Raw genomic sequence first — 13,793 nt, forward strand, 5'->3', positions numbered from 1 at the left:
TCAGTTGCCGGTTTCACATTTTGCTGTGGGAAAGAGTTTGGATTAGGAGGAAAGGAAAGGAGGGAGAAAAAAAAAAAAACATAAACAAAAAAACTATGCAAATGGGTGTCACAAGTAAGCATTCTTACAATCGTAAGAAAGCACTAAGCCAAAGTGACTCAAATATTATCATTTTTTTTTTGTTCAAATGAGGAATTATCATGATATCATCAATCAAGTGATTATGTTCACACTTCACAGTGAGAAATCAGCTAGTAGACTTGGCAGCCGGACATGTTCCCAATGGTTCTTTGGCCTTCATAATAGAGCAGTTGGAACAATATGGAAAAACTCATTTGTTGATGAAGAACTATAATTTTGGAGTATTATTACAATTTGGAAACGAAAGAAACAGAACGATATTTAGTCATTATCATATAATAATATTAAAATTTTCATTAGCATATCTAAGTTTTGTTTTTTGTTTTTTTTTTTTAATTTTTGTTTAAACCATACAACCTCAGCCCAAACTTGACAATTTTTATAATGAATAAAATTGACGGCACAATTTTTTTTTAAAATAATTATTAATGTAATAAGTAATGATTAAAGTAACATTATTTTCACATATATATTACTAAAAACACTATCATTTACACAAGTAGTGTGCCAAAATGAGAAAAATGAAAAATGCTTGCTCTTTTTTTACTTTTAACTCCTTGGGTTTGTCCTTTCTATATTTGGCAAGATGTCCTCGTCAGTGCAAGTCTGCAAGTGTAACCCACAAAGTGATCATATATATAGAAGGTTCAAACAGAGTTGCCCTCAAAGAATCTAAAACTCATAAGTCCCTTCAAGAAAAGGGAGAGCTAACAAGACTTAGTGGGATCGAGCCAGTATATTGATGAAACTGATAATTAACTACTGTTGGCAGTTGCTATTTTGTTTCCAAATAGAGTCCAAATTTGGATCAATCACAAAATCATCTAGAAGACTTGTCGGTCATGACAGCCTTATCTTGCCCATTACTGTGACCCACAAAATTATAAACAGCAACAATTGCCTCAATCCCTTGCGGGCTTAGCCGCTTAGGCCCCATAATTAGATTCTCAAGGGAACAATTTTTTGTGGACCATTTTCACTCAAAACTACATACTAAAATTTGAGGTCAACATTCTTGCAGAAATTTGGGTACCAAAATGATGAAAATTTGAGAGTAAGCTTTGTAATTGAGGCTAGACGCCAAGTGGCACTGTCTATAATGCTTCCATAGCCAAATGAGTTCTAGATATGATACCATATTAATGTTGCAATTATAACTGGAACAACAAAGTCTAGCACTAGATAAGCAAGAGAAAAAATTGCACCTACAATTCGACAAACCAAATTTTTAGGGTAGGAAAACATTATCATACTTCTCCTTTTAAAGAACATATAGGATATCACTTGCTTGTGCATCTTTTCCAGCATCATCATGATGTCTGTCATCTCACCATCTATCCTTATTCCTTGACCCAAGTGACTAGTCACCATCTTCATGTGCTCTGGCCCATGATGTATCTTTCGCCTCCTTTGTGTTGGTCTATTGCATTGTCCTTATGTTGATAACCTAATCGAGTCTCTTAATTTACCAATTAATCCTTCCATTCTTTTTCTTTTTTGTTGGTGATGATTAATTTTTATTATCATGACAAGACACCAATAAATTTTTTCATAAAAAACCTAAACCCAATTTAAAATTTTCCATTTTAACGAGTTTAAGAGATTTTATCAGTTGAGTTATAGATAAAAAGCTAAGTTAAAAATTATAAAATTTTATCATTTTTATTTTTTTTAATAAAAAGATTGGTACTAAAATTGTTTAGAATTCAGACTTTGTTAAAAATCCTTTGCAACATTAGATATTACTTTACTATGAATGATGTTCATGAAAATAGATACATATTAAGATTATCCTTCATTACTATTTATTATTATGATATGACACTAATGCTACACGTGGATAGCTTTATCAATTGTGACATAGTAGGTTGAATTTTTTTTTTTTTTTTCCGTCCCTTTTTTGGGGTCTTTGGAATAAGAGGCACAAAAAATTAGAACAAGTTGACATTGTGATGGTCCTTTTATTTACGCTTGTTTAGGCCCAATGAATAGGAAGGGGTGCATTTGGGCCGAACCTTCATCACTCTATTACAATTTCACATCGAAGTCTGAACTAGATCTGTCAGAGCATATTGCAGTTTATCTCTGGGTTGGGCTTTGCTTCATTGGCAGTCTAATGTGTAGGCCATAAAATCAATCCAACCTCAAACTTTGAGCCCAACCTAGCCCGTCTTATGACAAAGTCTTTCTTTTTGGGTCATAAATCATAACCCATATAGTAGGATTTTTTTTTTTGGGTGAAAATTTCTTTTTAAATAGTTATAATATGCTGCTAATTCTGCTAGTCCAATCATTTTCCCTCTACACCCTTAAGTATTTTGTGTATAAGGAAGTGTTAATTAAGTTACAAAACCTTTGGTTTTTTTTGTCAACATAGGTGTAGTGGTACTTCTTGTTCATGTAAAGAAAAAGAAAAAGTTACGAATTTAAGTCCAACTCTTTACGAGATTTGTGAAGATTTAATAAAATTAAGACAATATTAGAACTTATATCAACACCCTTCTCCTTGCCTGAAAGAATTTTGCTTGCACTAAATATGCTTAAATCACCTTCAACATTACATATTAATGACCTTTGCATCCAACATAAACTTAGTTCTCATACTTCCCCTACATTCATTCAAACCTACATAATTTAGTATATTTAAGCATATAGTATCTAATATCCCCTCAAATTTTTAAACATTAGTCTTTTGCAAAACATTTTTTTTTTTAACAAAACGATAATGGTATTTATTGAGAATTTATAATACTTGTACATTAGTAACTATTGAATTTGAAATACATTCCGGAGTATCATACATAGATTTGAGTATGCTGTATTGTCTCAAAAGAAAGCAATGCACCTGAAAGCATGACCAACATTTTAAGCATATTAAGTGCTTGAATGATGGAGCTATCTTCATACTCTACCTCCAGGTCTCATATTGAAAAATGCTTGGCAAATTCCAAGGCTTTATGCATCCCAACAGCTAGCACTTCAATCAATCATTATTAGTATCCAACAAATCTGGTAGTTACCAAATAATGTTAATATACCAAACAGAAAAGCCTTTCCAAGGTTTTTTTTTTTTTTTTTTGGTGGGATTCTATATATCACACAAAGTTGAGAGATACAAAAATAGGTCTCCAAAAGGCCAACATCACTTGGCTAATCTGGTACTCTTTTCTTTCTTCTTTAAAGCAATTTGATGGTTTTTGAATCTTTCTTTCTTTAGTTATTTGGCTTTGACGGTCATAAAACTGCAAAGATTGAAGGAAAAGATTTGCTCGCAGATTAACAGTCTAAAGAGAATTAGAAAGAGGAAAATTGGAAATAGCAAAAAAAAGGGAAAGAAAACAACATTTATAAAACTTATACATAGAGTATGGCTTGCGTAGTACGCTGCAGTGGAGTGCTCTACGGTTTTGGCTTTCAATAATCTGCCCTTTACTAATCTCTAACAATCTGCGAAGGTCATTTTATTTTAAAAAACATTTACTAAAACTTACATAAAAGCTTGAAGCACACCAATCTAAAACTTACATGACAATTTCAAACACCAAATCTGCTATTCCTAGGAACCACAATGAATCACACCAAACTAAAACTTATACGATAATATTAGTTAGAGCCTTTGAGGTATGTATCATAATTTGTGTAAGGGTATGAAGGAGAATATAAAAGTCAAAATAAAATAAATATCTCTTAATATTTTTGCAGATTAAACCCAATTTATCACCACTTTTAACCCTATTCCCCCCCACTCCCCCCCCTTTTTTTTTTTTTTTTTTGTTTCGGGTATTACAAAAAGTATTAGAAAACTTTAGCCCACAACATTCTCATAAACTAAACATCTCACAACTGATGATTTAAAAATGAATATACAGGACCTCCTTATATTGCCTAATTTTGCTAAGTGCTACCAAATCCTGGATTGTACGATGACTTAAAACAATATATGAAAGCGGTCACAATATAATGCACATGAAATGAACATGATAAATCAACTCTAACATTTGTGAAATAACCCAACAGGAAAAACTTAGAGATTTGTGTAAAATCATGTCTTGATAGTCACAAATTTACAATCAATATTGTGGCATCCAAAACCATTATCGGCGTCCCATGTGCTAACAAAGAAAATAGTAAGAGCTTTTAGGTCCACATGGTTTTTTTGCATTACATAACAGGGGCTTTCATTTTTCATCCTCTCATGACTAACATGACTTAAAATAATGAAAATCTTCTTCAATTTTCATCCAATTATGACTGCTAAGCCTTAATAAATGATTTTTTAAATTATAAAAAAGGATTAATATGCAAATATTTTCTACATTAGATACCATATCCATATGCTTAGCTTAAATTTAGAAATACCCTTTCCCTGAGTAGATCTTATATATACAATTCAAGTTTAATTATTTCAAATTCGTTAGACTACAAAGAGGCCAAACACAAATATAAATAAGGATCTCCTCAAACTCTACACCACAAAACGCAATACCACTTCCAAAATGACAATAAAATGTGACATGTAGGTCAAGAATTTAAATAATAATAATAATCAACATTTTAATTTCTAGTTCTTAGCATCACCAACAAATAAAACCCATGATAATAAGACTTCAATTGTTCATTACAGACTAAAAAACATATTAAAAAAAATCAAAACAACATCGTAGCAAGAGTTAGAAGTCCTAACTACTAACTTAAAGTAAAAGAAGAGGACTGTTTCCATCAATTCTGTTTTTCCTAATTTACATTAGTAAAAAATAGAGAATTTGAGTCCTTGAATCTGTAGACAACTTCCACAATCTAATACAGTCATTTAAATATATATCCTGAGTTATTTAATATAATATATAAAGCCATGGTCAGTTTGTTTAGCAAATATGACTTTCTACCATGAGTAATACAAAGTTTAGCATAGTGCATTCTCGCCATTCCTTCTAGTAATTAATATATATGCTTTTCCAAAAATGAAGGAAAGCCAATGAAAGAAAAGATTCCCCATATTTTCTTTCATTCCATGAACTTACAGGTGGTTCTTAAGGAGGCTAATTCTTGGCCTAAAAGATTTGCTTCAAATGTTTCTAGAGCCTGCCTTTGGATTTGCTTGAAACAAAGGTGGGTTGGCAACACTAACTCTACTTTCACCACTTCTATCTCCTTCTTCTTTATGGAAACTGGATATCAATGAAAACAGTGGCTTTTGTGAGAAATATAAAATTTTAAGAAAACCGCAACACAATCCAAATTAATTAAGATAACCGCAACACATTCCAAATTAATTAAGAGAGTGCAACACTTTGTACAAAATCCTCAACACAGAGTCCATTATAGAAACAAAAAACTAATTATTAAAGATGCATAACATAACCAAAAAAAAAAACCCAAAATAATATTTTAAACGAAAGCTTATTTGATCCAAAAGATATCTTAAGATTTCTATTTTGAACTCTTTAGGGTGAATCTTTTTTAGTAATTTCTGTAATCTATAAAAATATAAGACGGTGTTGTAAATAATATTCAGAAACCCAAAAACCCAAAACAAAACCAAATCTTACCAAATGCAAAAATCAAATCTAATTCAACCAAAATACCCAAAGCTAATTTAAATTTCATACCTAATTAAAAAAATGGAAGGGAAAAAAAAATTTATCGGTGCCGGTGGCGGATATATGGCTTGATGGTGGGTGATCAAGTGACAGTGTTGATGGCCCTTAGATTTCTCTTTCTCTATCTCTGTCTATGTGTGTGGTATGGACTGTAATCTGTATCTTTGTGTGCCCGTGGTTGCGATGGTCTGATTGTATAGATGGAGGGTGGTTGGTCTGTGTTTCTATCCTTTTCTCTTTATCCTTGATCGAACTCTCTATCCTTATGTTTGTATGTTAAACGGTTAATTTTAGGATTTGGCTTTTGCAAACAGATAAAATTTTAACTATTTGTATGTTAAACGTTTAAAGAACTTCCAAACCGGTGTAACGATCAGTTTTGAACCTTTTTTCCCTGGATATGTGGCAGGATTTTAGGTGGCTTTTTTTCCTATGTGGCAACACTGGTAGCATATGCCTAAGCTCTGAAACCAACTTAAGTAAATAGCCATTTGTCTAAACCTACAATAGAATGTTAATAATTCAATAGCCGAAATAACAAAAGGCTTAGAAAGAGTACTTGGCTATTGAGGATCTCACCACACACCCACTTTAAATCACTGAAAGCAGAATCCCAGGTTAGTTGTTCTAATTTTTCCTCTTTTTCACACATTGGATTTGCACTTCACTTTTGGTCATCAGGGAAAAAAATAGCAATGTTGTAGTGCTTAAAATTTTCATATGACATTGATAAACTTTGTGAAAAATTAGGACGCTGAGAAAGCATTTGTTTCATAAGTAATCTATCTTCTTTTATATAAAGGCATGCCTCCCACATAATGCAAAGATCAAACAACATGCAGAGAAAAAGCACCACTGACATTATATTGGAAATAAGATTCAATTAACCAACTCCAAATTTCAAGCACCACAAAACAAGTTCAAAAAAAAATAACAAATTGCTATATAATGTCATAAATACAATTGATACAGAAGAGGATTCTTTTGCACACAGAAATAACCATTAATTATAATGCACCGGGGAAATGAACAAACAAAACCTGAAATTACTAATGGATCAAACCTCATCCAATCAACCAAAACCAAATCAAGAACAAAAAAAGGGTCAAGTAGGTATCTAACTGGAAAACAATGTTCATGAAAAATATTGATTTTATACCAGATATTTTTTTTTTTCTTTGTAATAGGTGCAGATTTTTAAACCTATCAAAAGATCTTACACATAATATTAATAAGTTGTAGATTCTTACATGTTTTCTCAAGGTTGTTCAGCACCATCTTGGCTTGTCATCTTGCTCTAGTATGCTAAGCCTCATCACACCTATCAATGACATTCTTCACATTCCCATAGGCAGCTCTCATACCTACAGAATACTCACCTAAGACTAAAAAACTCAATTAAAAATTCCAAAAGAAGAATGAAAATGTATAACACAAAATGAGGAGGTTAGCAGAGATGAAAAAAAAAAAAATTACAGCAACTAAACTAATTTATGAAATTTGCAAATGACAAATTTCTCTAATGAGTCCAAATAGAAATTCTCCATCAAATGAATAATACCCTTCATTCTTCCTCACATCTACATTGAAATTAGAATTCAGAAGCAAATGATGACATGGCATGAATTTATTTTGTTTTAAAAAGCCTTAAAATTTTTTTGTCTTTGATAAGTGAGTCACATTAAGAATATTGATGAAGATATATACATTAATCAAATTAATAAAAGAAATTTCTGTTTTTATTTTCCTCAAGAAACAAAGTAGAAATAGAAATTGACTAATAACATAGATGATTTTGATATAATTGAGATCAAGAGGCAGGCTTTTTTGCTAAAAACAGGAAGGGAAAAGTCTACTAAAGTTTTGTAATACCGTCAATAAATGGTGGTAATTGTTTTCATTACTAAAATCTTAATCAAATTGTAAAGTAATAGCATCTTTGGTTGCAAAATGTTATTTTAAACCTTCTACAATTGAATATTAAATATATAAACACAACACAATGCTACAAATGTCAAAAGGGCTTCACTTTCCGCCAAACAAAAAGAATGCCTTTGTTACCAAAGAGTTGTAGGGCTGTTATATTCTAAATATTAATTACAAAGGCAGATATCAATTATACAGAGTATTCAAGGAATAGCATTAACAACTTAAACAATTATTTATTTTAATCCACATACTCATCTATGAATTTCTCATATGGAAAGCTACACCATCTACCTAAAGTTTAATGTAAACAATGTGTGTGTTTTCTTTAACCAGCATTCATGTTCCTTTAGTTATCTAATCAAAAGTTTCAAAAGTGTGAACTTTTATAAAGCATTGACTTTAAAGTGACTAACAATAATTCTGATGGAAGCCTAACTCAAAACCAAATCTAACTATAACTAAATCTAAACCAATCCAACCAAAAATTTCAAACCTAAATCATATTCAATCCCTAGATATGAAAACGAAAAGAAAAGAAAAAAAAATAAAACAATAACTTTACCGGTTACTGATATACAAGCTGTCTCTGTGTGCCTTAACTCTATATGGTGCATGCTGTTTCGGCAGAAAAAGCCTAAAATAAGATTGAAAAAGGAAAATAATTGTTAGAAATGGAAATACCCAATGATTTTAATCTTACACTTATTTAATCTCAATGATTTAGTGATTTCAGTAATCTTTAAACAAAAAACAAAACAAAAGCAAATATCTAAAATTGAGGAAACAAACATTTTGATAGAAAACCCAAACCAAAAAAGAATCAAATCTAAACCCATTAAAAAAAAAAAAAACTCAATTAAAGTAACATTTCATACCCAAATCTAAAAAATGGAAAAAAAAAATACCAGAGCCGATTTCGACGATCTGGGTGGCGGATGTATGGCCTAACGGTTTCTTTCTATGTGCTTGCAGTTCCGGCGGTCTAAGTCTGGCGAGCGACCCAAATTGTAGAAAACATAAATCATAGTTATCGCAAGATTTAGGTTTTTACTTATAAAAATTTATAAAAAATAAAGAAAGCAAAAAAAGAAAACTCACTCTGTAACAGTGCATCTCCGGTTGAGGGAAGCAAGAATTTTGGTGGTCAAAGTCCGAAGGTGGTACTGGCTTGAGATGTCTCTAACTCTGCCTCTTCCTCTATTTCTTTCTCCAGGTCTTTCTCCCATCGCCTCTCTATTTCTATCTCCGTGTAGCAATCTTTTTTTTTTTTTTTTTTTAAAGCGGTTAGTTTCCTTTTATACCAAGAAGGCTCCAAACATTGTTTTAACATGGTGAAAAATTATAATTTTTCGCTTTTAAAGGGCGTTGTAACGTTATTAAATAATGTAATTTATCATTTTTTAACTTAAATGTGGCTGAATTTTAGATAGCCACTTTTTTTACGTGGCAATACCTCCTTAATTGTAGGAATCAAATTTCTCTCAGCTCTATTATCTATACTACTATTTAAGGGGCTTTCCCTGTTTAGATTCCACATTTTTTAGTTCAAAAATACCCCTACAGTTTTATATTTAAGTAGAGACAAAACTAAAGGACAATCAGGTAAAAACTTATTTTTTTAGTTCAAAGATGCCCCTACAGTGTTATGTTTAAGTAGAGACAAAACTAAAGGACAATCCGGTAAAAATGCAACTCCAACTCTCATTAAAATATCCGGTAAAAATGCAACTCCAAATCTCATTAAAATATTGCCTAAAAAATAGGACCACTCTCCTATTAATTTTTAAATTGATTTATTCACTTATAAATTAGATTTTTAAAATAAAAATCATATATATATAAAATAATTAAATACAGTTTTTTTTAACAAGAACCACTAAAAAAGAAAAGTCTCATTGCACGCGCGAAGCGCGTGTGATGAGACTAGTTATATATTACTAGCGTTTAACCTGCATTATGCGCAAGGCCATTTTATAAATTAGAAAACCATCAACTTAATATATTTCACTTGATGCAGGTGTCCTTCTAAAAGACAGACATAACCTGACATCAACACATAATCTAGGAAAATGTTAATTGAAATCCCATAAGTTATAACTGTTACGACATATGTGGTTCATTTGTTAAGAACATATGTTGTTCTTTTATGTAATTAGATAATCTTTTGACAAAACGCACTTTGCTTGTATTTGGATAGATCTAGGATGTTTTTAATACTTCAAGAAAGAAGGTTTCAAGATCAAGTGTTGAAGCCATGCAAATTTGTTCAAGAAACAAGTTGAAGAAGTGCCTGTCATTAAAGCTCAACAGCTAGCATCTATAGAGCTTAAGAAGCTGCTCTAGCCCTAAGGCTCGACAGCTGCTCGACAGCATTTCGACACCTTTAGCTGTCGAGGTTTAAGAAAAACAGTTTTTCAGATCTGTTTTGATTCCAATCCATGGATATGCCTTTGGGCATTCTTTTCTCATAACCCTAGACATATAAAATGATTATTTTAATGACTGTCAAAGTAGACACAAGTTGCACAAGCATTGAGCAAAGTCTGTTCAAGCAATTTGTGATCGGAGACAAAGTTTGCCCTAGTTCATCTCTTTGTGAAGAAGCTGTTGTGTTTGTGCACCGTAGGGTTTTGTAACTAAGCATCTTCTTGTTCTTCATTGTGAGGATGAATTGAAGAACTTTGCAGCCAACATCTTTCTCAAGTTAGTGATTGAAGTTGCGTACTGGGATCCGCGCAATTGGTTAGTCACGTACTGGGAGCCGTGCATTGAAAATGAGAGATTGTCACTACAGAATAAGTCTAATTGGGTATTGGGGTAAGAGTTCAACTGTAGGTTGGTATAAGGTATTGGGATTCCTTTACTTGTAACCGCTTGTTGTGATAATAGTGGATTCTCAGGAGTGGTGATCTTAAAATCACCCAGTGGGGTTTTTGCCTTAGAGATTTTAACTATTCGTAAACAAATCACCGTGTCAATTTTATTTTTCCGCTGCACTTTAGTTTATTGATGATTTGTTTGTGCTTCCACGCGTTTGCATGTTTAATTGATTAATTAATTAAACTTGGCTAATTAATCAAATTAATCTATCACAAGGGGTCAATACATTTGTGGCTTATCAAGTGGTATCAGAGCAGGCACACTCTGATTAGGGTTTAATCTTTGTGTGTGATCCATTGACCCCTGTTTGTCATGGATAGAGGACAATCTCTTATTATCCCTCCTTTATTTGATGTGACTAACTATGCATACTGGAAAGTACGCATGAGAGCTTTTTTGCAGTCTCTAGATGAGAAGGTGTGGCAAGCTGTAGAAATTGGCTGGACCAAGCTAAAGGAAGCGTCGGCCAATTGGGATGAGGCTAAGATCAAGGCAACAAACTTCAACAGCAGGGCATTGAATGTTTTGTTCAGTTCAATCACGAATGAGGAATTCAAGAAGATATCATCCACTGAAACTGCAAAGGAAGCATGGACCATCCTCCAAACAACCTATAAGGGAACAAAGGCTATCAAAGATTCGAAACTACAGAGGCTCACTACAAGCTTCGAAGAGATAAAGATGGAGGAGGATGAGTCGTTTGATGAGTTCTATGCTAAACTCAAGGACATAGTGAACTCTGCATTTAATCTTGAAGAAACTATCCCAGAACCCAAGATTGTGAGAAAGTTGCTTAGATCTCTGTCTGAAAGATTCCATGCCAAGATCACTGTGATTGAGAAATCAAAAGATATTGATAAAATTCATTTGACAGAGTTGGTTGGAAACCTACAGACCTATGAGTTGGGTTTGTCTAGTAAGAGCAAGAGTATGGCACTGAAGGCCAAGAGCAGTGAGACAAAAGGGTCTTCTGATGATGAAGATTCTAAGATGAAGTCCTATATCACCAGACAATTCAAGAAGTTATGAAGAATACCAATGGAAAAGGCTTTAACAAGGACTGTAGGCAATCCAGTTCTTCTCAGTTTAAGAGCTAAGACAAAGGGAAGAAGGATGCTAGGGATGACAGTCAGTACATTGTTCCTACAGGACCTAAGTGTTTTGGGTGCTAAGGCTTCGGACACATGAAACAGGAGTGCCCTACATATCTCAAGACAATTGGGAAAAACAAGGCACTTGCTGTTACGCTAAGTGACACCGAGCCTGAAGATGATTCCGACAATGAGGATGACGGAATCTTGAATGCCTTCACTGCCACAGTTAATCCTACTGAGAGAATTATTGAAGATGTGGATGAAGAAGAGGAATTGGTGGAATCCAAGTTTGAGAAGATGGATGATCAAGATGACATTCATACAGCCTATGCTAAGTTATACAAGGTCTCAGAAAAGCACGAGAAGCTATATAGGTTGACCACCAAGAAGCTTAGTGATGTGGAGCTTGAACGTGAGGAGCTTTCCACAAAGTTTGATGAAGCAAATCAAACTATTGGAGCACTGAGGTTTGAGAATAACTTCTTGGCTGAGAAGACTAAGAAGCTTGAGGCAAAACTATTCCAAGTCAGAGCTCAGTTGGAAAGGATTTCAAGCGCTAAGCTCGATGAGATTCTCAGTTTTCAGAAATCTGCTTTAGATCGAATAGGTTTAGGGTATGATTTCTCTTCCTCTAACATTACTTCTTCTAATACTACTGTTTTTGTTCCTTCTAGCAATACTGTTGAAAATGAGAACACTAATGTTAAAACTGGATTAGCTAGTAAGAACATAGACAAGGGTAAATCTATTTTAGGAGCACCCCCTAAGCAGGATAAGAAAGAAGTTAAAAGCCCTAGGACTAAGAAGGTCAACTCTCAAAAGCCTAAACAAAAGAAGCAGCATCTCTGTCATCACTGTGGAGCAGCTGGTCATACTCGACCAAATTGTTATAAGTGGTTAGCCACTCAAAATAGCAACAACATGTTGGCGTCAGGAAACCAGAATTAGTTTCCGTCCTCATTTGCTCCTCCCGAAGATCTTCTCAAAGCCCTTATGTTTCTTTTGAACTTGAACGGTCTCAATTCTTCCCCCTCACCGCCAGCTCAAGGGTTTGCGAAAAGGAAAGGTTCTTCTAATGTGTGGAAGTAAAATAGTTCCAAGTGATTTAATCACTTTTTTTCCCTCTCCATCTATTTTTGATTTTGCATTACTTGTATGTTTTGCGTTTATGTTCTGAATTAGTCTAGTTTTATGCATTGCTTTGTTTTGTCTTATATGTTTTTGGTTGTTAGTTTTTCAGTTTTAGTTATTTTGTTTTGTTTCAAAAAAAAAAATTGAAAATTTCAGAAAAATACAAAAACAGTGTGTGTTTGTGTACATCGGTTCTTGTGAACCTTAAAATGGCCATTGCAACAAAGTTCTCTAGAATTTATATCTCTTGTAACTTAAATGAGCATCTCTATGCACAACTAAGCAAGTGAGCTTTGTGGCTCTTTGTTCGTGATGAGTAAGATTAAGTAATCTCTTGTACTTAACACTTGTATCACTCTTTTTGACGGAAAGAACTAAAAAATCCTAAGAGAAAGGCATAAATAACAATCTCACCATTGTTACCCGCCAATCATGACATGACATCTATATGCTTCGGTATAGCAAAAGTGCAATGTCAATGACATCTGTATGCTTCGGAATAGCAAAAGTGCAATGTCAAAAAGTTTAACATAATTTGGTATTTCTTTTCTCTCCTTTGTATACCCATGCATGGTTTGCTTAATAAAAAGAAAATATGCAAAAAAAATAAAAGCAAAAAGAACAAAATGCTTTAAAATATGATTGCAAGCGTGTTTTCTAGGAGATGTGGGAGTTATAGGATGTACCTCGAAGGTGATAGTCCCCATCAAACAGTTATGATTGTGTGTGAGTTAAAGTGATTTTCTTATATCTCAAATCGTCATAACATATAGACACTTGTGCAATCTTGCGATGTTTTTCACACACAACACGCAATATTCTTTGCTACTCTTGATACATATGTAGGTACAATGTGATTTGGCCATCACAAGGTTTACATGTGTTGATGTATGCTCACTAAACTATCTTAACTTATTTTTGAAATATAAATTTGGTTAGACTTGTTTAGTGTGTGTGTGTGTGTGTGTGTGTGTGTGTGTGTGTGTGTGTTTTTGGGAGCTAAATGCTTAACTCTTTG

At 33.2% G+C, this 13,793-nt stretch overlaps 1 protein-coding gene across 2 annotated transcripts; it reads right to left on the minus strand.

The window, feature by feature from the left end:
- Positions 1-6,994: 6,994 nt before the first annotated feature.
- LOC142614975 (uncharacterized) lies at positions 6,995-8,914 on the minus strand. Of its 2 annotated transcripts, none has more exons than XM_075787624.1 (4): positions 8,769-8,914; positions 8,576-8,658; positions 8,233-8,304; positions 6,995-7,105 (listed from the first exon to the last, which is right to left on the minus strand). In XM_075787624.1, the coding sequence occupies exons 1-4, from the start codon at positions 8,894-8,896 to the stop codon at positions 7,047-7,049; spliced, it is 342 nt and encodes a 113-aa protein (XP_075643739.1). In that variant the 5' UTR covers positions 8,897-8,914; the 3' UTR covers positions 6,995-7,046. The 2 variants fall into 2 exon arrangements, with proteins under 2 accessions (XP_075643739.1, XP_075643738.1); XM_075787623.1 differs by having other exon boundaries at positions 6,995-7,120.
- Between the last annotated feature and the right edge of the window lie 4,879 nt (positions 8,915-13,793).

Source organism: Castanea sativa, chromosome 11 (genome assembly GCF_040712315.1).
Source record: "Castanea sativa cultivar Marrone di Chiusa Pesio chromosome 11, ASM4071231v1".
NCBI classification, from domain to species: domain Eukaryota; kingdom Viridiplantae; phylum Streptophyta; class Magnoliopsida; order Fagales; family Fagaceae; genus Castanea; species Castanea sativa.